The sequence below is a fragment of the Magnolia sinica genome, chromosome 4 (genome assembly GCF_029962835.1).
Source record: "Magnolia sinica isolate HGM2019 chromosome 4, MsV1, whole genome shotgun sequence".
Classification (NCBI taxonomy): Eukaryota; Viridiplantae; Streptophyta; class Magnoliopsida; order Magnoliales; family Magnoliaceae; genus Magnolia; species Magnolia sinica.
Genome location: NC_080576.1, coordinates 19,920,627 through 19,947,413, shown reverse-complemented (window position 1 = coordinate 19,947,413; position 26,787 = coordinate 19,920,627). Strand labels below are relative to the sequence as shown.

Below are 26,787 nucleotides of genomic sequence, written 5' to 3'. Positions count from 1 at the left end.
TTCTACTTCCACCCGCGTACGCGAGTAGCCAACCCGAGCAGCGGTCTGTCTCTGTCCCCATGAGGAGTGTTACAATACATCGCAATGTATCGAAAATGGGTACATCGGAGCTTTCTCCGTTGGATCGACGTTCTTTTCAAGAAAAAAAACCGTTTATACGATGGATCACATTCTGGATTGTGGAATTCTAGAAAATATCTGATATTTTAATGTTCAAAACGTTTGATTATTTAAACGGTAAAAGAACTGTCCATATTCAAAGGAAAAGAATCGAAAGATAAAAAATTAAAAATTAGAATATAATAGATTTATAATTTTTCATATAGAACATATAAATTGAGGCCCATTTTGCAGACGGTTTGGATCATTTAAATATGACCACATATCCAAAAGCTAAAGTCGCGATGTATTCTGAAAACATACATTGGGATGTATTGTCGCCAAATCTTTTCCCATTTCCTTCCCACTCTCACCGAAGCCGACGCCGGTTTCCTCAGTAGGAAAGCAAAAGAAGAGGAAAAGAAAAGAAAACGGAAATTCTCTCTCTCACAGTAGGAATTCTGGCAGCCAAACGCTCCAAAACGGCATTTCTTTCCCTTCTATTTCTCCCATCTCCTATTTCATTCCAAGGTAAGCATCTCCATCTGATACGATCTTCCTTCTCTTTGCATTTATACTGCTTTTTTTTTTTTTCAGCATCTCTGCAATTTTAACTGAATTTCTCACAAAATTCATGTTAGAAACTCTCCGAATTTCCTCCCGCTGCGATCATTCGAGCACCGAGAGAGATCCGGGATTTTTGCTGTTTTCCGACGATGTTTTTGCCAATTTCGTGTCCTAATTCATTCTCACATCCCGTCGATGGTGGTGCTAATGGATCATACTCTGTTTGTACGGTTGTCGATTCTTAGAATTGGGTCCCACTTTCCGATCTAATGGGCTGTGCACCGTAGATTGTTAGGGTCTGACTGTGGAATGGTACTTGTGGTCGAACCAGATGTCATTTGCGAATTTTTGCGTGGTGCGGGTGAGCAAGATCCAGGTTGTTTGTTGTGTGGGCCCCCACTGTTAATGTGGACCCACCCAAGGAACGGGCCAGCACACTCACTCGGTGGGCCCCCTTGCGTTTAGGAGGAAATGGAGCGTTGGTAATGCATGGCCAACAGTCCACTTGCGATGCACGTGTGTGGCCTACCAAATGAGCTGATGAGCCTGACTTTTGGATGGGGGTGCATGACTAGCGGGGCCGAACAGATGAATGGTCTTGATCTCACACACATGTGAAGGGCCGTCTGGGTTTGATGACTGCAGATGCATTCCTGCAAGTAAGCATTGGACATGGATGTGCACTTGGTTCTAGAGCTTCCTTTTTCTAACTCTTTTTTTTTTGGTCTAAAATTTAGAGTATCCAATTTCAGCATCTTTGATTGAAGTTGGGTTGTTAGAGAATTTATGGTGGCTTATTGGATATCTCATTGTTCTGTTGAATTACATATGTTTTGCTATGCAGGTGGTGAGAACGAAAGCTGCCATAGTCAGTAGTGATTAGCAAAAATGTCAAGGTCTTCCTCCCACGAACCACGTGAGCCCGTTTCCTTGTCGACTTCTCAGCCTAGGTAATTGATTCCTCTTTTAGCTGATTTTTTCGATTTTCGGTCTCCATCTACAGCCAATAGTCTGTAGTTGGAACACCCTCCATACCGATTTCAATATTTTTGGATACTTGTAAAATAGGTTGAAATATGTTCCGTCTTACTGTTTTGGGTATTTTCTAAATATCTCGCCCTTTCGTTACTTTTTAATCTTTAGGAAATATAAATGGTGCACAGTTAAGGATTTTACTAGTTGTTATACAAAGGTTTTTCTTCAATGTCGATGGTTTTCTTAAGCTTTGCATGATATAAAGACTTTTAAAAAATACTACTCAGTTTTATAAAACTAGAAGTACTAGCATCATTTAAATTGATTCAAAAAGGCCAGTAGAAGTGAATAGCAATTTTATTTTATTTTGGTAGACAAGCTGGCTTTGGTAGGACCCCCACCTAGCAGTAATAGGGAACCAAATTTCAAGCTAGGGTACGGCGTACCCTGCCAAGCATCTTCGACAATACATGAGAATTGAGAGCACAAAGGGGAATTACAAGAATGGAGAATTTGTGCCGTATAGGCCCTGGTACTAAAGGAACACATTGGCACAACCTAAGATTGTCAATTAAATGGGGAAGGATCTGCCCAACATAGGTACCTCCAAGCTAAGCTTAACACAAATCACAACTAGAGTAGGGAATAAGTTCAGAATTTTATTGAATTCTGAAGTGCTTTTAGCATACTCATGTGAGGCCCTTAAATAGACTTCTTAAATGTACAAGGAAGGAAAGTTTCTTAGTGCCATTGACGACTAAGGATTTATTAAAAAAATAAAAGACTAATCAAATAAAGATAGTAAAATGATAAGAAAGATCTAATTGGATTCAATTGCATGGCCGTCTGATTGGTTTTGCATCATTGGCTGATTAGATTATGCTACATAATTAGTGGCTTAGCCCTAATCAAATAAAGATAGTAAAATGATAAGAAAGATCTAATTGGATTCAATTACATGGCCGTTTGATTGGTTTTGCATCAATGGCTGATTAGATTATGCTACATAATCAGTGGCTTAGCCCTCCTTGCTGATGGGCCAATTGTGAGGCTTGAGCTTGGGTGTCATGGATTTGGGTCCAGGCCATCGGTCTTCGGCCCAATTGATGTAGCTCTTACTTGCATCAGTTTTCCTTGGTTTGAAAGGACTCAACTCCAGTGAGTTAATGGGTTGATATTGATCATAAAGGTCAAGAGTTAGAAGCTAGAAGTCTGTAGCTGCAATCCATGTAGCATCCGAGAGAGGCCGCCCTTGTTGACAAACGAAAAACTTCTACCAACCACCTTGGCGCACGGAGACCATCTAATTGTCAAGAACATTGATGATGGTGTCTGTAGGTGGCAAAATGGTGGGGAGTATAATAGCTTGCCCCTCGATACCATCATCAATGTAGTGCCCATGATAGATTGACAGATCTTTTACGATGAAAGTATGACTGATGGGTAAATATGGTGGGAGATCTAAAATATAAGCATTGACACTAATCTTCTTTATGATTTTGAACGATCTTGTGCTACGAGGATGGAGTTTCTTTGAGGGCTTGGGGGGTAACCATTTGGGAGGAATAGAAACCATAACCATGTCGCGTTCTACAAATTTGACAAAACGATGTCTTGCATCTGCATGCTGCTTATAACTTTCATTACTTATGGCAATATAGCAGATGAAATCATCAACTCCTATTCGTGGTCTCAACTTTGTGGGTAGAGGAGCTAAATTGACTGAAAGACACTGATGTATACCTGTTGCAGAAAAACACCCGCACTTAATCAATGTTGGTGAGGCCAAAACACAAAAGAAAAGTGCCAAACAAAAACAAGAGACAAGAGGCACATGGATTTATATGGTTCGGCAATATGCCTAATCCACGAGGCAACAACAAAGCTTTCTTCTTCACTATAAACAAGAGAAATAGAAATACAAGGCTTAATCTCTCTCCCACCCGTACAAGGAATCCCACACCAAGGAAAACCTCAGAAGATGAATTAATTGAATAAACTTAGATCTCTATAATTGCGCCATTTCTTTATATAGACCACATCGTGTGACATAGTAAAGAGGTAGGGAGACTAGGCTTCATCTGTACATGAGGAGGTGAGAGATGACTTTTCTTATAAGGAGTCCAATAGAGGAGAGTGAAAGAAGACATCTTCTTACTGGAGACGTCATCCACTGCCTGGTGGAGTATCCACCGGCACAACAATACCAATCATCGGTTCAAAATGTGACATCCTCATGAACTTGTTGACTAAGTTATTATGGGAAAATTAAGTCATGGTTCTTACAAGGTCCCACATAACTATATGATCGTGTACAAGAGGATACTTACATAAGTTGTGGTTGACTACTTACATTTGCCCTCAATTTGAGGGTAATAAGTACAAGAGAACTAAAGCTTGGTCTCCATTGCTAGCCAAAGAGTCTTCCCAAAATAGCTCATGAACGTGGTATCACGATATGACACAATTTTCTTCGGAAGCCTATAAAGATGAACAATCTTTCGTAAAAATAATTGAGCAATCTTAAGGGCGTCTGTTATAGTTAAACATGGTATAAAATGATTGAGCAATCTTGAGGGCGTCTGTTCTAGTTAAACATGGTATAAAATGAGTCATCTTTGAAAAGTGGTTACCCACCACAAATACTAAGTTAACTTTCTAGTTGGTCTTTGACAAACCGAAAATGCAGTCCATGCTGATTTCTTCCCACGAAGCATGTGGGATCGGTAGTGGTTGATACAATTTATTGTTTTTCTTTTGACTCTTAACAAGTTGGCAAATCCTGCATGACTGACAAATCTTCATGATATTTAATTTTATATGAGGCCTAAGTATCTATCTTCAACGAGGGTAGGGTCTTCTCACAACTTAGGTGACCAATACACCCATCGATGTGTAATTCTCTCATAACATGCTCACGGATGGATGAGGGTGGTAGGCAAAGTTGCGTTTTCCAGAACAAGTAGCCATTATTAATGCTGAAATGTGGAAGTTTCGCATGCTCTCCACTAAGGTTGTGTGTATAAATATGTCTGAAATACTTGCCTTCTGTATACTCATGTTGTATCTCTTTGAATTCTGGAACAGTGATAGACATCCATGATAATAAATTCACATGACGGCTTAAAGCATCGACAACTTGATTGTCCTTGTTAGCCCTATGATAGATGACAAAGAAGAACTCTTGCAGATAAGTGCTAGTGTGCTACACTTGACACGACGAACACTCATCTTTTACCAAGAGTTTTAGATATTTGAGTAATTCATGATCAAAGTATAAGACAAATTGTTTGCCAAACAAATAGTGACACCAATGTCATAGAGTCTGAATAACGGTATAGAACTCCAAGTCATAAGTGGAGTATTGTTGCTTCGCAACGAGAGCTTCTTGCCAAAAAATGCTATTGAATGACCCTCCTGACTGAGGACTCCACCAATGTCGATGTTGGAAGCATGATGGCTCACCTCAAACGCCTTCTTAAAGTCAGGAAGGGGCAAATTGGAGCTTTCGTCATCTTACATTTGGTCTTATCAAACGCTTTTGTTCTCGTAGTTGACCATTGAAACTCTATTTGTTTCACGCCATCGGTGATTAGAGCCATGATGTTGTTGAAGTTTTGCATAAAGTGTTTGTAAAATGTGTTAAGGCCATAAAAGCTATGAACTTCAAAGATAGTGATAGATATCGACCAATTAAAATGGCTTTCACCTTGGTGGGGTCCACTTTACACATTGTGATGAGGCAATGTACCCTAAGAAGATCATAAATGTACCTCATGGAGTGCACTTTTCAAGGTTAATGTAGAAGCGCTTGTGGCGAAGGACTTTGAAGATAAGACCCATGCGATTGAGGTGCTCCTCCCTCGTCTTGTTGCAGACATGAATGCCGTCAAAGTAGCTAATGGCATAGTTGCCAATAAAGGGGTAAAACAACTGGGTTATGATGTGCATAAAAGTACTAGGCACATTTGTGAGACCAAATGGCATAACCAGCCAGTGGTAGAGACCGTCTTTTATCTTAAATGGTGTCTTACATCCGTCACGAGGTCGAATGTGAGTATGGTGATATCGACCGTGATGTCAATCTTGGAGAAAACACTAGCAGTTGGCATCAAGTCCAATATATCATCATGGCGATGAATGGGGAGTGGTAGTTCACTGTTATTATTAATAACTCAGTTGTCAACACATCATTCTTAGGAGTAAGGAGGGTTGGCATAGCCATGGGCTTAAGCTCTCTCAGATGTAGCCCTTTTTAGCAACTCATCAACATATTCTCGATTGGACTCATCCGGTATGCTGGTAGATTAAGTAAGGGTGCTCTGTGGACCAAATCTATGGTGTGTTGAATATCCCACAGTGGAGGTAATTCCTTAGGAACTACATCTCGGAAGTAATGGAGCATTGATTTGACTTCACCACAAGGAATAAACTCATCCTAATTAATAACAAGCTCTTGCACTTGTTCTGGGATTAGAGCGAACAATACACCTTTCTCCCCACTCTCTTTCTCGAACTTTCACATAGTGGGAACACAGATTTAGGAAGAGTAGCCAAAGTCGACACTAACGACGTAGACAGAGGCAACGTAGGTTGCAGCGGGTGAAAGTGGATTCGATGACCTCGCCATAGGAAAGTATACGTGTTAGCCTCCCTTTCACTTTGTACCTTTTGGTCAAAGAGTAAAGGTCAACTGAAAAGGATGTGGGTGACATTCATGGAAATTATATCACACCAAATATTGTCCTCGTAGACCCAGGTTTTAAAAGACGTCAAACACATTCGAGCTACGGGAATGGCAATGTCATTGACCCATGCAACCTTGTATGTTCTTGGATGCTCTTTAGTTGACAATTTTAGCTCATCAGTTACCTCTTGTGAGGCGATGTTCATCGTACTATCACCATTGATGATCATGGTACATAACCAACCCAGGCACTTCACCCGCATTTGGAAAATAGTGATTCTTCACCAGACCTTTGACTTCGTCTTCAATTGTGGTTTCACTAGGGGAATCCTCTGGCTGTGATGTAGGTTCCACTTGGGGTTCTTCCATCTTGATGTGCTCGTTGTAATATTTAAGGCCCTCTTGGTAGTAGAGGTCTTTATTACTGCAACACTCCTAGCTTGCGTACGCTCATTAGAAAAGTGTTCTCTCTATCCACAAAGGTAACGGTCAACTTCTGCCAATCTCATCTAAGGGGAGGATTAGGATTAGGACCTCGCCCTCTGGTAGCATGTCCTTGCAGTGCTAGTTGCCTCTGGTATGAATTCTACAATGAAGGGCATTACAAGGGTTTGCCTTACAGGTGAATTTACATCTGTGGACGCAACTGAAAACGATAGGAAGGTGGCCGATAGCCTTGCGATGGAGTCCGGTTAAGATGTGGATTCGGACATTTCCTCATATAAGACTCCCTGTTGGAGAGCCAAAACGTTGGAGTCTATTGCTGCAATTGTTGCTCAACTAGTTGAGCCTTTTGATGAATATCATGGATTGACTCAAAATCATATATGATCATCTCATACTGGATTTCTTGGCGTAACCCTGCCCGATAGTGGTTAATCATTACGCAATTGATCTTTACAAGCTTACAACGGACAATGAGCTCATTAAATTTGTTTGAATGCGAGCTCCTTGAGAAGGTATCCATGTAGTCTGAAGGCAAATGCTTACTTTCTATCTTCTCTTTCATGTCAACCCACCTGGTGATAATAGAGCACCCCATGATGAGATTGTTATCATCAATACTTTGCTACTAGATTCTTATAGGGCCATTCAACTTGACTTTGAAAAAGGCCACTCATTGAACATCGTCCATATCATACCATACAAAATAATCCTCGAGTGTTGTAATCCAATAGACAAGTGCATTTGCATCAAGGCGACCCATGAAGTCCGAAACTCCAACTCACACTTTCTTGGAGATATCGTCTTTCTTTGGCATATCTATTGCGTTGTCGTGGACTTTCTCTGCAAAGAGTCGTTGCATGAAATCATAAACAAACTCCCGATGATCAATAATATTTTGATTCATCGAAGGTTCTGGCTAGAAACCTACTAATGGATCTGAGTTACCATTAGGATCTTTGGTGGGGTTACGTTGCTCTCCATGTTGTTCTCCTCGTAATTGGTCAATGGCAGGTTCCAAACTGGCTACCCTTGCGAATAGCTCGGTGATGCAATTGTCTCGTTATTGATCGGTAAGCCTCCTTCAATAGATGCGACCGCTAAAGGGTAGACACCGTATCAAGGGATCGATGTCAGCAAAGTAATAGATAGAACATCCGATTGATTATCGGTCGTTAATTGGGTGGAGTAATGGACAAAATATAAGGAAGTTTATGGGCTAGAACAGAGGACTGTTGATGGGCTGGGATTCTGGGCTTTTAATGGGTTGGATTTGGACTTGTTAATGGGCTGGACTTCTAGGCTTTTAATTGGCTGGATTTTGGGGCCTTTAATGGGCTGGAATAGAGGCTGGATTTGGAGTGGTAATAGGCTAGATTTCTTGGCTTTTAATGGGCTAAAATAGGGACTAGATTTAGATTGTTAATGGGCTGGATTTCTGTGCTTTTAATGGGCTGGAATAGGGGCTAGATTTGGATTATTAATGGGTTGGATTTATGGGACTTTAATGGTCTGAATTTTTGGGCTTTTAATGAGCTCGAACAGGGGCTTTTAATTGGCTGGATTTTGGGGCCTTTAATGGGCTGGAATAGAGGCTGGGTTTGGACTGGTAATAGGCTAGATTTCTTGGCTTTTAATGGGCTAAAATGGGGACTGGATTTGGATTGTTAATGGGCTGGATTTCTGTGCTTTTAATGGGCTGGAATAGGGGCTAGATTTGGATTGTTAATGGGTTGGATTTATGGGACTTTAATGGTCTGAATTTTGGGGCTTTTAATGGGCTAGAATAGGGGCTAGATTTCGATTGTTAATGGGCTGGATTTCTGACCCTTTAATGGCTGAAATAGGGGCTGGATTTGGACTGTTAATGGGCTAAATGGGAAGAGGTTTGGGACTAGTTTGGGAGGGTAGATGTCTGCCAATTTTTTGACAGTCTCCCCTTATCAATTGGAAATTTGGGCTTTGTAAAAGGGAAAAAAAAAAAGAAGAAAAAAGTGAAGGGGGATAAAAGGAATAATTGCAATGGAAAAAACAAACGTAAAGGAAAATGTGCAGATTTTATGATTCAAGAATTTGAAAGTAGAATAATGTGATTTGGATGTAAATTTGGGGAGAAATAATAGAAACTAGGGATCAAATTGAGGAAAGGGGATGATCAAGTCATTGTTATTAATCCAAAGCTTCAACCATGTTGTCAGTTTCTGCTTTGATGCCAATATGATGCAGCATGACGCCAATGTTTTAAATATCGACGATATCGGCCGATATATCCCACAATATATCTTGTATCCCACCTATGCAATACAAAGCACATAGGTAGTGCCACTATATCCCACATGTTTGATTCGTTGAGCATTTTCAATTTTCAATCCCCTTTTTTCGTAGAAGTTATATTAAATCATTGTCAAATGGTTACAAATCCATTGGTTCTTCATGTTTTGCACGAAAAATCATGGAGTTGGAGCTTTGATTTCGATATCCATTGGTTCTTCATGTTCTCCATATTTTTTAAAAAATTTCCTTCAACTAGCTGTCAATTGAGACTAATTTTGAAGCATTTAGGAGTACTTGATGAAATGATCATCACATACACTCTAATTTCGAAATTGGAGTGGTGGTCTGATTTGGGAAAAATTTGAAAATTCTCCAATTTATCCCAAATTGCTTGCAATGTTGCACTCTAAACATCTCGTCAATTTTCATAAAATAAAAATCATTTTAATTAAAAAGTAATTTAAAAAAATATATTTTTTTGAAATTTCCCTTCAACTAGCTGTCAATTGAGACTAATTTTGAAATATCTAGGAGTGTTTGATGAAATGATCACCACATACACTCTAAATGTTTTTTTTTTTTTTTTTTGAAAGATCATGTAATTTGTATTAAAAGCGAAAAGAAAATACAGGAAAAAGGAGAGAGGATCTGCTGAGAAAGCAGACTCTACTAAACCCTAAGAAAAAGAAGGTCATAACCTTTCAGGAAATGAACATGAACAACCCATTCTAAGATTAAACGCTTTGCCTTGGAGGTAATAGCCTCAACAAAATTAGAAGTATCCCTAAAGGCGTGTTTGATTTCCAAGAGCTTGGGTAAATACCCAGGAAATGAGTAATTATTACCATTTCCTCCGTTTGAAAATCCAGGGAAACTTCTGCATTGGGAAACGGTTCAAATAGCTATTTAAAATTTTTGAACCTCAAGGTAATGTATATGGTATATCAATTCCGTTCATATGTTTTACCACAATATTTTGAGGCATGAGACAAAAAATGAGGATGATCCAACACTTAGGTGGCCCACACAAAAAGAAACAGTGGCCTCACAAAGTTTTTAACGGTAAGTATTCGATTCCTGTTTTCGTATGGTGTGGTCCACTTGAGTTTTAGATATACCTCATTTTTTTGCTCATACTATAAATTCAAAAGGCATAATGGATTAACGGTGTTGATAAGCGAAATGCTTCACAGTGGGAGCCATATATATTTTGCAATGTTTTCGGTTACCGTGTCAAAAAGTAAGTAGTCAAATCAGGTGCCGTGTAAATACACAGGGAAATAATTATAACTCTTTTCCTTGGTATTTACCAGTGCACTGGAAAATCAAACAGGCGCTAAAGCATCTCCCATTTCTTTTTTCCCAAACAGACCACCAAACTGCAAGAATTGCCATTCTCCATAACCGAGACCTTTGCTTGCCTATGCTGACCCCGTGCCATGCCTTTAGAAGTTGATCCGCCAAACTAGGGAGACACCAACAGATGCTGAAATGAGCACAAAATTCTGACCAAATTGAGTCAATAAAAGGGCAAATGAACCAGCAGGTGATCGACCGATTCTTCGTCCATCATACAACATAAATAGACATTAACTAAGATCGTCCCCCTTTTCCTCAAATTGTCCACCGTGAGAATCTTCTTCTTTCCAACCAACCAACCAAAAGCTGCTATCTTAGGAGGAACCAAATATTTCCAATTGTGCTTTGACAAATGATCAACATTTGGAAACGGGTTATCCAGTAGATTATATAGCAATTTTATCGAAAACTTGCTGGACTTATCCAACCTCCAGATTAATCCGTCTTCGGTTAACTGGTTTCGCGTAGATCTATAGATGCAATCTAGAAGGTCCACATACTCTTTAATCTCCCAATCTTGAAGATTCCTTCTACACACCAGGTTCCACTCTATTGTCCCCGCAGAAACAGAATAGCAATTGGCTACAGATATAGCTTGATTCGGGGTGAGAAGAAATATGTTCGGGAATCCTTCTTTCAAAGGCACATCACCCACCCACCCATCTTCCCAAAAACGAATATTATCACCCTTTCCTAGTTCAAAACCAACTCCTTTAAGAACCTCCTTTTTCATATGAAGGATTCCCTTCCAAAGGGTCGAAGCCCTATAGAAGGACGAGTCTTTTGTCCACCAGCCGCCTTCTGATCTTCCATATTTGCTTTTGATAATCTTGTTCCAAAGACTCCCGTCTTTTGTTCCTAATCTCCAGATCCACTTGCGTAGGAGAGCCCGATTCATTATCTTGAGATCTTTTACCCCTGCTCCGCCTTGTTGAAATTGCTTGCACACCTCTTTCCAATCTACAAGATGAAATTTCTTCTCCTCCTTACCATGCCATTGGAAGTCCCGTCTTAATTTTTCAAGAGTAGCCAAAACTGAAGCCGGACATTTGTATAAGGACATGAAATACAAAGGCAAATTTGAAAGAGCAACCCTGATGATAGTGAGACGACCTCCCAACGATAAATACCGACATTTCCATCTAGCCAGATACTTCTCAAACCTGTTTATAACCTTATCCCATAAGGCCTTAGGAGGCGAGCCAATACACAAAGGAAGAGCAGCAAAGGTGGTCGGAAAGGACGCCGCTAAGCAACACATTCAATTTGAATATGGTTGCATTAGTTCAATCAAACAATGCATAGCTTAGGACCCTATACAAAGGAAACCTATTATGTGTACTTCTTTTTTGAGATGTTATGATTTAAAAGTGTGCATTAGTATCTTTTTTTTAACAATTTTTGAAGTTTCATTGAAAATGCCCATGTTGCCCAAAAAGTACGATAAATTACCTGATACAAATGATATATTCCGTGAGATAACTGATACCTATCTGTATCCCAAGGATGCAGTACATAACATGATACCAATATTTCGAACACTGCCTGACACAAACGATTGAATGGGGAAGGATCTGCCTAATGTACGCACCTCAAAGCTAAGCTTCACACAAAAATCACAACTAAAATAGAGAATAAATCCAAAATGTTATTGAATTCAGTAGTGCCTTGTGAATATTCATGTGAACCCCTTACATAGATTTCTTGGACATACAAGGAAGGAAAGTTTCTTTGTGTCATTGACAACTAAGGATTTATTACAAAAATAGAAGGGTAATAAAAGAAAAATGATAAATAAATAAAAAAGGATCTCATAGATTTTATTGCATGGCTGGCTGATTGGGTTATGCTGCTTAGTTAGGAGGCTTTGGCCTCCTTACCGATGGGCCAACTGTGGAGTCTAGGCTTGGGCTATTTGATCTCGGCCCATGGGTCTTAGGTCCAGTTGATGTGGCTCGGCTTGCGTCACACGCTTGCTGCTTTGCTTGCTCCCAACAAAATGTGGAGGACTCAAAACCCTTCAAGGAGAAGAAGGTTCTTATTTGAAACATGAGTGATATTGTTGATGATATACCCATATCTGTGTCACGGATTTTGGGAAATGTATAATCATATTTCCCACTTGCCAGATCCTTCTATGTATCTATAGCCATATCCAGGCATCACAGACCTGTAATGACTTGACCAAAAACAAAGTCTTGTCTATGATGAAAAATTCTTTTTAACCAAACAAACTGTTTTTAATGATTTACCATCCAAAATATCCTTCTATATAAAGGACTCTATGTTGGATGTTTGTTTCAAAAAGAAAAAAGGTCTGTTGGGTGTTTCTTCTAGCATTAAATCTTATATCCTGACAATGGAATTTTCCAATGCTTTTTAGGGAATCAAATGATGCAGCAGGGATGGATGATCCTGATTCCACCATGGCTACCATTGCTCATTTTATTGAGCAGCTACATGCCAACATATCGTCACCAAATGAAAGGGAGCCGGTCACAGCCCACTTGCTTGGTCTTGCCAGATCAAGAAAAGATGCTAGAATTCTAATCGGTTCCCACTCTCAAGCAATGCCACTGTTTGTCTCCATCCTTAGGAGTGGAACACCCATGGCAAAAGTTAATGTCGCCACTACTCTGAGTGCCCTTTGCAGGGAAGAAGACTTACGAGTAAAGGTTCTTCTAGGAGGATGTATACCTCCATTACTTTCTCTTCTGAAGTCTGAAGCATCAGATGCCAGGAAGGCTGCTGCAGAAGCTATCTTCGAAGTTTCCTCAGGAGGGCTGTCTGACGATCACGTGGGGATGAAAATATTCGTCACCGAAGGTGTGGTGCCTACCCTGTGGGATCAGCTCAATCCGAAAATAAAGCAGGACAAAGTGGTGGAGGGATTCGTGACTGGGGCTTTGAGGAATCTTTGCAGTGACAAGGATGGCTATTGGAGGGCCACACTCGAGGCTGGAGGAGTTGACATTATCGTAGGGCTTCTCTCTTCCGACAATGCGGCTGCTCAGTCCAATGCGGCATCTCTTCTGGCACGTTTGATGTTGGCTTTTGGTGATAGCATTCCCAAAGTGATAGATTCTGGAGCTGTTGAAGCTCTACTTCGTCTTCTAAGCAAGGAAAATGATATTTCTGTCCGTGCCAGTGCTGCTGATGCTTTGGAATCTATCTCATTGCAGTCTGCTAAGGCAAAGAAGGTTGTGGTAGATGCAGATGGTATACCCGTTCTCATTGGGGCAGTTGTGGCTCCTTCGAAAGAGTGTATGCAAGAGTCAGGTCAGGCTCTACAGGCACATGCAGTGCAAGCTTTAGCGAATATCTGCAGTGGGATGTCAGCTCTAATACTGTATCTTGGAGAACTGTCCCAGTCTCGTCGTTCTCCTGCTCCGGTTGCTGATATAATTGGTGCTCTTGCATACTCACTAATGGTTTTTGAGCAGGCCCCAGGGACAGAAGAACCATTCAATGTGAAGCAAATAGAAGACATTCTGGTTATGTTATTAAAGCCTCGAAATGCTAAACTGGTCCAGGAGCGGGTCCTTGAGGCTCTTGCTAGTCTTTATGGCAACACCCATCTCTCAAGATGGCTTGATCATTCAGAAGCAAAAAGGGTGCTCATTGGATTGATAACCATGGCCTCTGCTGATATGCAGGAACATCTAATCCATTCAGTAACAAGCTTATGCTCTGATGATTTGGGTATATGGGAGGCGCTTGGAAAGAGGGAGGGCATTCAGTTGCTGATAGCAATGCTTGGATTGTCAGGTGAGCAACATCAAGAGTACACCGTTGCTTTGCTAGCAATCCTGACAGACCAAGTTGATGACAGCAAGTGGGCCATGACAGCCGCAGGTGGCATCCCTCCACTGGTGCAGTTACTTGAAACAGGGTCTAAGAACGCAAGGGAGGATGCGGCTCATGTGTTGTGGAATCTATGCCGTCACAGTGAAGACATCCGTGCTTGTGTCGAAAGTGCTGGTGCTGTCCCAGCACTCCTCTGGCTTCTCAAAAGTGGTGGTCCCAAAGGGCAAGAAGCGTCATCAATGGCACTCACTAAGATTATTCGCTGTGCTGACTCTGCTACTGTCAATCAGCTGTTAGCATTGCTCCTTGGGGACTCCCCTGCTTCAAAGGCCCATGTTATTACTGTTTTGGGCCATGTACTTGCCATGGCACCACACAAGGACCTGGTGCAGAAGGGAGCTCCTGCTAATAGAGGTCTCAAGTCTCTTGTCCAGATTCTTAATTCCTCGAACGAAGAAACCCAGGAATATGCAGCTTCTGTCCTAGCTGATTTGTTTTGTTCTAGACAAGATATTTGTGACAGCCTTGCGACAGATGAGATTATTCTTCCATGCATGAAGCTCTTGACGAGCAAAACTCAGGTCATTGCAACACAGTCGGCTCGGGCATTGGGTGCACTGTCCCGTCCAACCAAAGCTAAGGCTGCAAATAAGATGCCTTATATTACTGAAGGCGATGTCAAGCCTCTAATCAAGCTGGCCAAAACTTCTTCCATAGATGCTGCTGAAACTGCTGTTGCAACATTGGCCAATCTTCTCTCGGATCCGCAGATAGCTGGAGAAGCCCTTGGAGAAGACATTGTGTCAGCTTTGACAAGGGTGCTGGGAGAAGGTACGTTGGAAGGCAGGGAGAATGCATCACGTGCACTTCACCAATTATTGAACCATTTTCCAGTTTGCGACGTACTTACAGAAAATGGCCAGTGTCACTACACAGTTCTTGCACTTGTTGATTCCTTAGCTGCAATGAACATGGATGGGGCCGATTCTTCTGATGCTCTAGAAGCTCTTGCTTTGTTGGCAAGAACAAAGCCAAGCATGAACTCCATTTACCCTCCATGTTCTGCCCTATGTGAAGTTCCCTCGAGCTTAGAGCCTTTGGTACGGTGCCTGGCTGATGGGCTTCCACCAGCTCAAGACAAAGCTATCGAAATTCTTTCTAGGTTATGTGGTAATCAGCCTGTTTTTCTAAGTGACCTGTTAGTTGGAAAATCAAGATGCATTGTCTCCCTAGTTGACAGAATTATGAATTCGTCGAGTTTAGAAGTCAGGATTGGTGGGGCCACACTTCTTATCTGTGCTGCAAAGGAACACAAACAGCAGTCAATGGACGCACTCGATGAGTCAGGTTTCTTAAAGTCACTCATCTATTCTCTTGTTGATATGGTGAAGCACCATTCTAGATCTCTAGAAATCGAAGTTGCCCCCCCAAGAGGTTACATGGAAAGAAATGCATACCTTCATGATGGGGATGACTTTGAGGCACCTGATCCAGCAACTGTTTTGGGAGGAACAGTTGCCTTGTGGTTGCTCTTAATAATTTCTTCATTTCATGAGGATAGCAGATTGACAGTCATGGAAGCTGGTGGCGTTGAAGTTCTATCTGACAAGCTGGCAGGCTATTCTGTCAACCCACAGGTATGGGGAGGGCTTCTTCATTTGTTTTTTATCTCATTTGCTGAAGGTTACTTCCCTTTTTCCTTGTGGAGTTCATTGCCTACTATTTCATGTCACACTTTTTCGACTGTAAAGGGATGCTTGCTAAGGAACCTTTGGACAGTGTCTTAAATGAATAGATGATGTCACCAAAACCTGATTTAAGGGAAATATATACAGTGTGTGTGTGTGTGTGTGTGTGTGTGTGTGTGTGTGTGTGTGTGTGTTAAGTACACCCTAAGAATTGTACATTTTTATTTTAAAACCCAGTAGAAAAAGAGGGCACAATGATCAATAAGAAAGGGAATAATCAATTTCCTTTAATTTCTTTTGTCATGTCAATTTTGATGGAACAAAAAAGAAAGCACCATGAACATGTTGTTGGCTGTTGTTTATATGTTCTTTTTTTAAAGAAAAAGAGTTGGGTCAAACTTTTATTAAAGGATTAACAAATATAAAATTACAAGGGAAGGCTTCACCAATTACAAGGTCTAAAAACCGTCCTGCTGGCTAACCAAATCGCTTCAGAACTGTCAGTTATACCAACTTGAGGGAATACTGCTCGATTACTCCAGCAGGCCTCCCTGATTTCCCAAGTCCAGAAGTCACACATCCCCACTGGATGTGAATCCATCCTTGCCAAACCCTCGTCATCCTGAATGAATGCCCCCCACACCCACTGGGCCAGGATTCCTCCTGAAGCACCCATCAAAGCTATGCTTCGTACAGCTGCAGAATGGATGACTGACAGTGAATAAACAAATGGATAATGTTTTCCAGACCCATCAAACACACCATATACCTGTTCACATAGATGTTTTGTATATTCTGCAGATGATTGGTCATGGGAATCTGTCCAGACCAGCCACCCAACAAAAAGCCACAAATCTTGGAGATGTACCAAAATCTTGAGATTGTGGATTCTCTAGGATCCTTCATTAACAAATATGCATAAAAAGATTTTTACTGTGAAGTGCCTTCTGGACTCTAGTGCCCTTACACATCTTCAAGATCCCTTGGATTAAAGACTCCTCCCAGAACTGCCAATAATTTAGCAAAATCGTTAACCTCCAGATCCCTCTCCTTTCTGAGGTTCAGGCTTCACACCAGTTGGCCCCCTACTCTGATGACCCAGTACTGCATTGTTACCTTCTTAATGGTGGCTGATCTGTACGAGGGAAGATGCTATAGCAAGGTTGTTTTTCATGCCAAATATCCTCCCAAAGTTGATTTTTTCCCCTATCCTAACCCTGAATATTAGGCCTTCTCTGAATGGGCCCTCAATACTTTTTACTGCCTTGGTCAGAGCCTAACAGCTAACCCTCAACAAGGGTTCAAGGTTGGTTACGATCTGCTGCAACCCATCTTTACTTTGTACTTCCTTCTAAGCTCTAGAAGCATGATATAAAGAGCTTGGCCAAACTCTCTGCCCAAGGTTGGATAGACCATATTTCCCTTCAATAGTCACTTTCCACATATTCCTTTTTTCAATGCCTGGCCACCAAATCTGCTTGGCCAAAAGAGCCTGATTCATGACAGGTAATCCTTCCCCTTTTCTACCTCTGGTCTACACAGCATTACTTAGTCAACCAAATGGTACTTGTGTTTCCTTACATGCCTGTCCATGAAATAAAATCCTGTTGCATGCTGTCTAGCCCTTTCACCACACTTTTGGGCATCTAAACAGGAGAGTGCAAAGGAAGATTCAAATAAAGCGGCTCTAATTAGGTAGTTCTCCCCATGAAATGTTGCTATAATCGTTTATATGCACTATTAGAATGGCCTAAATTCGATCAACATTTTAGCCCATCATTGAGAATAATCAAGAACTAAAAGAAACATGAGATACTGGCTAAAATAGACGGATACTTGAATATGCTCAATGTACTTTTATCAACACGATATGATATCCACACTGGTACCAGACATACTCATTCCGGCACATGCAGGATGTGTTTTATTTGAACCCCGTTGTATTAGGTTTGTTATTTTCGAGCTTCCACCAGTTTGCTTTAAACAGAAAAGTATGGTAAAATCCATATAACAATATGTGAATGACATGGTAGGAATGAGATGCTTCTGCATGCCTGTGTCCTGGACTTTGGGCAAAGGGATTTGTAATTCCATTCCAATATTTGTACCCATATCAGAATCCATACCCATGCAGTATACCATACAATATGGCTACAAATCGTGCTTGTTGCATCATTTACTAGTATGAGGTCTATTCTCATGCCGTGCTCGTTATGTTACTTGGGTACTTCATAAATACTTTGCAGAATTTCAAGGCCTGGGTTATAATGCATACAAGCATATAAGTTGTCAATTCTTTGTGGAAATTATTCCACACCTACTTGGAGATGTTAATAGTTTGCTTCATCCATGGTAACTGCCGGGATCTCACTCATGGAGCATTCTGATGATTTTCTGATTGGTAGTCTTTCTTTCTTTCTTTTATTTATTTGGTAGCATACTCTATAGATTTTAGTTTCTCACTTATACCTACTGAAAATGATATTTTAGCTATGATCCTTGAACTGAGAGATTATTTTCATTTACAGGCAGCTTTTGAGGACACGAAGGGCATATGGATTTAGTGCCTTCCTATTATCCTTCTTGTGATCTTCTTTTTTTTAGTATCTGTACTCTGCGGATTTTGGTTTTTCATTTATTCTTACCAGAAATGATATTTTAACTATGACCTGTTAACTGAGAGATTATTTTCATTTGCAGGCAGCATTCGAAGACACAGAGGGCATATGGGTCAGTGCCCTGCTCTCATCTATTTTGTTCCAGGATGCAACTGTCATTCTATCCCCTGCTACCATGCGGATAATACCTTCACTCGCTCTCTTGCTCCGCTCGGAAGATATTATTGACAAGTACTTTGCTGCCCAGGCAATGTGTAGTCTTGTTCGTAGTGGAAACAAGGGCATACTTCTTGCAATTGCAAACTCAGGTGCTGTTGGGGGCCTGATAACTCTAATTGGTTATGTAGAATCTGATATTCCAGACCTCATAGCTTTGTCTGACGAATTTTCTTTGGTGCGCAACCCTGGTCAACTTGTTCTGGAGCACCTTTTCGAAGTTGAAGATGTAAGAGTTGGCTCGACTGCACGCAAGTCTATCCCTCTGTTGGTGGACCTCCTGAGGCCAATGCCAGATAGACCAGGTGCCCCACCAATTGCAGTCAGCCTTCTGACTCGGATTGCTGAAGGAAACGAAGCAAACAAGCTGGTTATGGCTGAAGCCGGGGCTCTGGATTCTTTAACTAAGTATCTATCTCTGGGTCCACAAGATTCGATTGAAACCGCTATCTCTGACTTATTGAGAATCTTATTTAGCAATTCCGATCTTCTGCGCCATGAAGCATCACTTAGTTCGTTGAATCAACTAATAGCTGTCCTACGTTTGGGGTCAAGAAGTGCTAGGTTCAGTGCAGCTAGGGCTCTGACAGAGCTTTTCGATGCTGAGAACATCAGAGATACTGAAATTGCCCGGCAAGCCATTCAGCCATTGGTCGACATGCTCAATGCTGGATTGGAGAGAGAACAACAGGCCGCCCTCGTTGCCCTGATCAAGCTGACTTCTGGGAGCACTTCGAAAGCATCAGTAATGACGGACTTGGAGGGTAACCCGCTTGAGAGCTTGCATAAGATTCTTTCATCAACGTCATCATTGGAACTGAAGAGAAATGCGGCACAGCTCTGTTATGTTTTGTTTGGGAACTCAAAGGTTCGGTCAATGCCGATTGCCTCCAAATGCATACAGCCTCTTATATCACTAATGGAGTCAGATACAACTGCAGTAGTGGAATCTGGTGTGCGTGCTTTTGATCGGTTGTTAGATGATGAACAACATGCAGAGCTTGCAGCTACATGTGATGTTCTTGATCTTCTCGTTGGATTGGTTTCTGGGTCGAACTACCAACTCGCAGAGGCTAGCATTAGTGCCCTCATAAAGCTGGGGAAAGACCGTCCGCATTGCAAGCTCGATATGGTCGAAGCTGGAATTGTTGATAATGCCCTGGAGATGCTACCTATTGCACCAGGTTCTCTGTGCTCATTGATTGCTGAGTTGCTTCGTATCTTAACAAATAATAAAGGCATTGCAAGAAGCTCAGCCGCAGCAGGAATGGTTGAACCTCTTTTCTTGGTTTTACTACGCCCAGATTTTAGTATGTGGGGACAGCAGAGCGCCTTGCAAGCACTCGTGAATATTTTAGAAGAACCGCAAAGCCTTGCGACCTTGAGACTTACACCTAGCCAAGTCATTGAACCATTGATATCATTTCTCGAGTCGCCGTCCCAAGCCATACAGCAGCTCGGCACCGAATTACTGTCACATCTTTTAGCACAGGAGCATTTCCAACAGGATATTACTACAAAAAATGCAGTCGTGCCCCTTGTGAAGCTTGCAGGCATTGGGATATTGGGTTTGCAGCAAACAGCGGTAAAAGCACTTGAGAGTATTTCTATGAGCTGGCCCAAGGCAGTTGCTGATGCAGGCGGCATTTTTGAGATTTCTAAGGTGATTGTTCAAGATGAACCCCTGCCACCTCATGCTTTATGGGAGTCAGCCGCACTAGTTCTCTCGAATGTTCTACGTTTTAATTGTGAATACTATTTCAAAGTTCCTTTGGTGGTCCTCGTGAGAATGCTGCACTCCACATTGGAGAGCACCATTAAAGTAGCCCTGAGTGCACTGATTGTTCAAGAGAGCAGTGACACTTCGAGCGCAGAACTGATGGCTGAGGCTGGTGCTATTGATGCTCTACTGGAGCTTCTAAGATCTCATCAGTGTGAAGAAGCTTCTGGAAGACTTCTTGAAGCTTTGTTCAACAACATGAGAGTGCGAGAAATGAAAGTATCCAAGTATGCGATAGCTCCGCTATCTCAGTATCTGTTGGACCCGCAAACCAGATCTCAGCCTGGCAGGCTTCTTGCTGCCCTTGCACTTGGTGACCTTTTCCAGCAAGAAGGACTTGCTAGAGCAAGTGATGCAGTATCTGCATGCCGAGCACTAGTGAGCTTACTTGAAGACCAGCCAACAGAAGACATGAAAATCGTGGCAATTTGTGCATTGCAGAACTTGGTTATGCACAGTCGGACAAATAGGCGTGCTGTTGCGGAAGCTGGGGGCATATTGGTAATACAGGAACTACTACTGTCTCCGAATTCTGAAGTTGCTGGACAAGCAGCATTACTCATCAAATTTCTATTTTCTAACCACACGCTTCAAGAATACGTATCAAATGAGCTCATCAGGTCCCTTACCGGTAAGCCACCACTGATGCAGTTAAAGCTGTACCTCATTCTTTCCATGCATTTTCTGACTACTTGGTTTTATAAATTGTACAATTCATGGATCGATCAAGCGAGCAAGAATTAATTTAGTGGCTAATATTAAACATAAACACATACATCCGTGAAATGAGTACTGAAATTTGAGTTGTCTAAATTTTTTTTTTAAAAAAATAATGATGATTTGTCTACATAATGAACAAATCTGTTCAGCACAAATTTGTACAAGATATCTGCTTATGCACATGCCATCTGAACGGTTATAGCAATCATTAGCTTCAAATCTGGTGTTCTTTTGCTAATGACCATTTTCACTTTAGGCTGTATTTAGATTACTGTTGGGTTGAATTGCAATAATTGATCAATAGAGATGAAAATGGATGATGATTACCTCAGCCACTGTTCCTCGTGAGCATGTAAAAGTTTCAAAAACAGTGTTTTGATCCCATAATCTTGATTTGAAGACTCGTCCGAGTGGGATGCAACTCGGCTCGGCACTACCAAACCCAGTTTAATACCACAAGTCACCCTGACTCAGGCAAGTCAGGCTGATACACACCCCTCCTTGGGGGCGAATCACGACTTGACTCGAGACAGGACTAGTCAATCTGAATCTCCGAGTCTAAAAAACATGCCCATAATAGCTGACTGGTGTTACTGTTATATAACAGCAATGGCCACTATGAAACAAGAAAATAGAAAAGTGAGAAAATGGAAAGCGTCCTGTCCCCAGGAAATAGCAGGGGAATTTATCGAAATATGAATTGTAATCCATAACATACCGCACCTTAAAATAATAATAATAATCCAGAACACACCTTTGATTAGAAAAATGGCTGCTGTACCAGCAACCGTTATTCCATTGAATACGACCGTTATTTATTAGGCATTTTTCGGTAATACCCAATGGGAGATTACTGTTGCCACTTGCCACTATTACAGCCATTTTATGATGTTTTTTTATAACGTCGGGATGTAACCCTGAATTTGCAGTCATATTCATCTCAAATCCAACTTGAAAATAATGCAAGTGCAATTTGGATTCTAGTCCTTCAATATGAGTACAAAGGAAGGTAAGTGTATTTTGGTCTTTTTCATGCTATCGAATTAGATATTGCATTATAATTATATATTGCATCCAAACATGGTCTTAATACCTTTGGCTGTCAGCTTCATGTAAACAAGCTTTTGGGCAATTTGGGCAAAACGGATCCTGGAATACTCATCCTTCCTAAAACCATGATCCGTAGGGTGCTTTTGTATGCACTATGGATTGAAGTGCAATTATTAGTCTAATAATGTGGAAACAATCATATTGTACCTAGCAAAAAAAGTACTGCTGTTTCCTTTTGTGTCATTTCACCACTGAGCATGGGCTTCATTTTGGAATTATTTATTTTCAATTTATTTATTATTATTATTATTTTTTTAATGATGTCAGGGTGTCCCCACCCCATTTTTAAGGCGGGACTAATCCCTGAAGATGCACGCAATCACCCGCAAACCACGTGCATTGGGTAATCCCATGGTGGGGATTCGAACTAGCATCTGTGGGGAGCAAACCCACGACGGGCTTATTTAATTTCAATTTGGACCTAAGAGATACGTAATTGTAGTTAGAGGGCTACTACCCTTATGAATACTAGAATGGATGGATAGCTATTTTTTATAATGAGCTTTCTAAGCCCCACACATGTGCAATTGACAGCATGGCATGATAGGTCTGAAATCCAACCCATCTGTTAGAACTGCACCACTATGTTGATGCGCTAGCCCAAGAATTGGGTTGATGCACTGATCAGTGGGGCCACATTTTGTAAAACAAATCTGCGGCTCTGAAAAACTTGGCTGAAGTTTTCTAACCAATCAACCTGTTTTGAATATTCGGGCCCACATGCTGAGTGGAGCAGAATTGTTTTTTTATAAAACATGTACAAGGTCAGATTGACCTGATGAATTGATTGTCTCACACCTGTGCCATGCTGGCACATGTCTCATGTACCATGCTTTATTTCACAGGTTCATCTGCTTAGAAAAGCTCTTTTATCGTTTCCTCTTTATTCAACTGAATGTTCACCAGAATCAAGCCAAAAATTCTTGTCCATACCTCCAGATCAGATGGAAATATAAATCCAATAGAGAATCAGAACTACAAACTTCCATATCACCATCATGTAACAAGCTACAGCACCCTTTATGTGATACCAAGACTCTTCCATCCATCCATTCAAAACACTGGCAACAGCAGTTAGGATCTATCTATTGATCCTTGGGCTACTTAAGTATAAAAGCTTCATTTATGATCTCCGACGGATTGGTAGAAGACCACATCTTTCATCCGTAATTTCTAACACTGGCTTCTCCTGCAGCTGCCTTGGAGAAAGAACTGTGGTCCACGGCAACTATCAACGAAGAAGTCCTGAGAACTATCAATGTGATATTCACAAACTTCTCCAAACTCCACATCTCTGAAGCGGCTACCCTGTGCATCCCGCACCTGATCAGTGCACTCAAGACCGGAAGCGAGGCTGCGCAGGAGTCTGTATTGGACACTCTGTGCTTGTTAAAACAGTCATGGTCGACAATGCCTATAGACATTGCAAAGGCACAAGCAATGATCGCAGCCGAAGCCATTCCCATTTTACAGTTGTTGATGAGAACCTGCCCGCCCAGTTTCCATGAGAGGGCAGACAGCTTGTTGCATTGCTTGCCCGGATGTTTGACGGTCACGATTAAACGTGGGAATAACTTGAAGCAGACTATGGGCAGTACTAATGCCTTCTGTCGATTGACGATTGGAAATGGTCCTCCAAGGCAGACCAAGGTAACTGCGTGAAATAGTCAGCAGCCTCTTCACTTTTGATGGTTTGTTTCCCAGCTAATTTAGACCAAAGTGCCACAACAAATAGATTTTATATAGAGGTGTACTATATGATGTTTGATCGAAAGAATTGGCTGATGGCATTGTTTGCTTGACCACCAATGGTTCAGGATGGGCCTACTTTTGGTTAAAGGCATCATCATCTTCTTGATCCCACCATGCAACAGGCCATGCCCCATTATTATATCGATCAGATGATCCTAGCCATCAGGTTGTTGGCCTGCAAATAGATGGTTTCAGTCAATGGTCAACATTGTATGGGGGTTGAATCAGACGAAGTTGTGGGAGATTTTTGGGCCATCTCCCACTCACCACTATATTTACAGTTAAGATCACCAAAAGGTGGCTCCCATATGCACAATTTGTTGAAACAGATTGATATCTTGACCAAGAGCATTTCTATATTTACCCTATCATACGGCGGTATGCCGATTCTGATTTTAAATCATTCAATTTTTCTTAGGTAGTGAGTCGCAGTACCTGCCCAGAGTGGAAGGAGGGCTTTACATGGGCATTTGATGTACCTCCAAAGGGACAAAAGCTCCATATCCTATGCAAGAGCAAAAATACATTTGGGAAGGTATGTTGATCACTGCCACAATCTACATTTTGGTTATGGAATTGGGTCTCATGCTTGGGATATAATGTTGTTTCAGACAACCCTTGGGAGGGTGACTATCCAAATAGACAAAGTCGTGACGGAAGGGGTGTACAGCGGGTTCTTCAGCCTCAACCACGACGGCAATAAGGACGGATCGTCCCGGACACTTGAAATCGAGATTGTGTGGTCCAATCGAATGTCTAGTGAATGCATGTGATTGGGCTATCGTGGGTGCGATTATTGCATACAGGCAGCTCGGAAAGCCGAGCGGCAAGGGGTTAATAGAAGTGAAGGTCCCTTGTGAAGTAGGTTTGTTGGTTTGTTTATTTTATTGGTGGTATTGTGAGCTCCAGTTTTGTAGGCTATGGAAGATGGGGAAAAAAAATGTAAATGTTTACGGTCCAGTTTGGCAAGACATTCCAAAATTGGGTGTGTGGGAGAAGGCGCCACTTCATGGGCACAAATCTGACATGGAGGGCATGGGGCCTGCTGAAAAACCCTAGTTGGGGGATTCCATAAAACCGGCGGACTGGATTGATGGGTTGGGTTAGGGTGGGGGAGGGGCTGTTTTGTACAGGTGAGTTTGTAGCTATTGCCATTCTCAAGATCCTAAAGAGGGTCTTTTGAGAGATTGGTGGAAATAGCTTTTTTAGTGTTGTCATCTGTATTCTATAAGTGGCTGGTTATGTGGTTGTTTGCTGTTTGAGATTTGAGATATTAGAGGATGCTTGGCTGAACACAATGGCATTTGCTGTTTGGCCAAGAAATGAAAAGCTGGGGCCCATCTTTTAATGGTAAAGACCATTCATCGGGTCATGGCCCATGCCACGAAAATCTCCATCAGACTTTAAAAAGTGTTGTACTGCTTGAGTAGCCGGCGTGCAACCCAGCAGTTAAGGCTCCATTGATTGCATGGGCAAAATCTTTTGATGGTGATTTTTGGGGCATAAAACGAATTTATGACTATGCTGTGGCCCATCCAATGGTATTATGCATCATGGATACATTACCAATGGTCACATCATGCCATAATATTTTTACTCGGGAAAAAAGGATCAGACCTTGTGGTACTATACCATCTTTCCTGCCTTAAGAAATCAGTACCATGAAAAGAGTAGGCTAGACCGTGAAGATCACCAGGCGCAAAAATCAGGTCTGTCAGCTAATTGGGTGGGCCACTGTTAGATTCAATGGACCACTGACTCAACATACCTGTGCAGCCCACTTAGCGAGTGGGTTAGGATGTTTTTGGGAATTGTGATATTCATGGTATGATGGTCTGTCATTGTCATGGTTCCTATTTCCTAAACAAGTAGCATGCTAGGGGGAAATATGGTACGGTACCACAAGTTGGTGTCATGTAGATGATCAGATCTCATAGAGCATTGAATACTCTGATGAAATTAGGGGTGTAAGTGGGCTGGGCTATCTTGACCAACCAGAACCATCCAATTACTCGACCCTACAGGTATTTGGAGTTGGACAATGCCTGACTGGGCTACCTTGCCACCTCTTTAAAAATAACCAAGCCCAGGTTCATGATGTTTTTAATGGGCTGTAAAACCCGTCCAGAGTAGCCACCAGGCTCCATGCGTGTCTGAAATCAGACCCCGCTGACAATGAGAGTCCAAATGAAAAAGGAAAAGATAATTGGCGATTCACTCCATTCGCTTTCCTTTCCCATTTCTGCTGAATGCTCTCTTATCCATTCTTTCTTTAAATGGAATGTGTTTGTGGGTTTTAGTTTCTTTCTTTGGGGTGCATTTGGTTGCACCAAATATCACGAAATGTAATGATATTTAATGATTAATCAGTCTAATTTGGTATAAAGTATCATGGAATTTCTTGACATTTGGACTCCATTAATAAAATTCTCCAATGTTTTAAAAAAAATAAAAAAAAATCATGATATTTGGTGCAACTAAAAACACCCCGCAGAAGCCCAAAGAATTATGGAATTAACAGTGCAAATTCAACAGGCAAGGACGTCGAATCGGGCAGGAAGGTGTATCCAGATAGCAGTAGTGAACTTTTTGGGCCATGGGTAATTCTGTGATGGGTCCACTACATGAACACTTCAGAGTCATTCGTGCAAGGTATACGAAGAACTCAATGATAACAATGACAATGTCACA

At 41.5% G+C, this 26,787-nt stretch overlaps 1 protein-coding gene across 3 annotated transcripts; it reads left to right on the top strand.

Annotated features, from left to right (window-relative positions):
- Window positions 1–473: 473 nt before the first annotated feature.
- Window positions 474–25,358, top strand: LOC131242695 (protein CELLULOSE SYNTHASE INTERACTIVE 3). 3 transcript variants are annotated; one of them, XM_058241506.1, is made up of 7 exons: window positions 474–630; window positions 1,511–1,616; window positions 12,789–15,849; window positions 18,601–21,145; window positions 23,540–23,994; window positions 24,515–24,631; window positions 24,708–25,358. In XM_058241506.1, the coding sequence occupies exons 2-7, from the start codon at window positions 1,555–1,557 to the stop codon at window positions 24,867–24,869; spliced, it is 6,402 nt and encodes a 2,133-aa protein (XP_058097489.1). In that variant the 5' UTR covers window positions 474–630; window positions 1,511–1,554; the 3' UTR covers window positions 24,870–25,358. The 3 variants fall into 3 exon arrangements, with proteins under 3 accessions (XP_058097489.1, XP_058097491.1, XP_058097490.1); XM_058241507.1 differs by lacking the exon at window positions 474–630 and adding an exon at window positions 702–1,325; XM_058241508.1 differs by lacking the exon at window positions 1,511–1,616 and having other exon boundaries at window positions 476–630.
- Window positions 25,359–26,787: the final 1,429 nt, after the last annotated feature.

Bases quoted from the DNA above. Each gene is read 5' to 3' on its own strand.
- LOC131242695 (XM_058241506.1), top strand. From the start codon at position 1,555: ATGTCAAGGTCTTCCTCCCACGAACCACGTGAGCCCGTTTCCTTGTCG. The intron at 21,146-23,539 runs GTAAGCCACCAC...CTTCTCCTGCAG, and splicing joins GCTCATCAGGTCCCTTACCG to CTGCCTTGGAGAAAGAACTG. The intron at 24,632-24,707 runs GTATGTTGATCA...ATGTTGTTTCAG, and splicing joins GCAAAAATACATTTGGGAAG to ACAACCCTTGGGAGGGTGAC.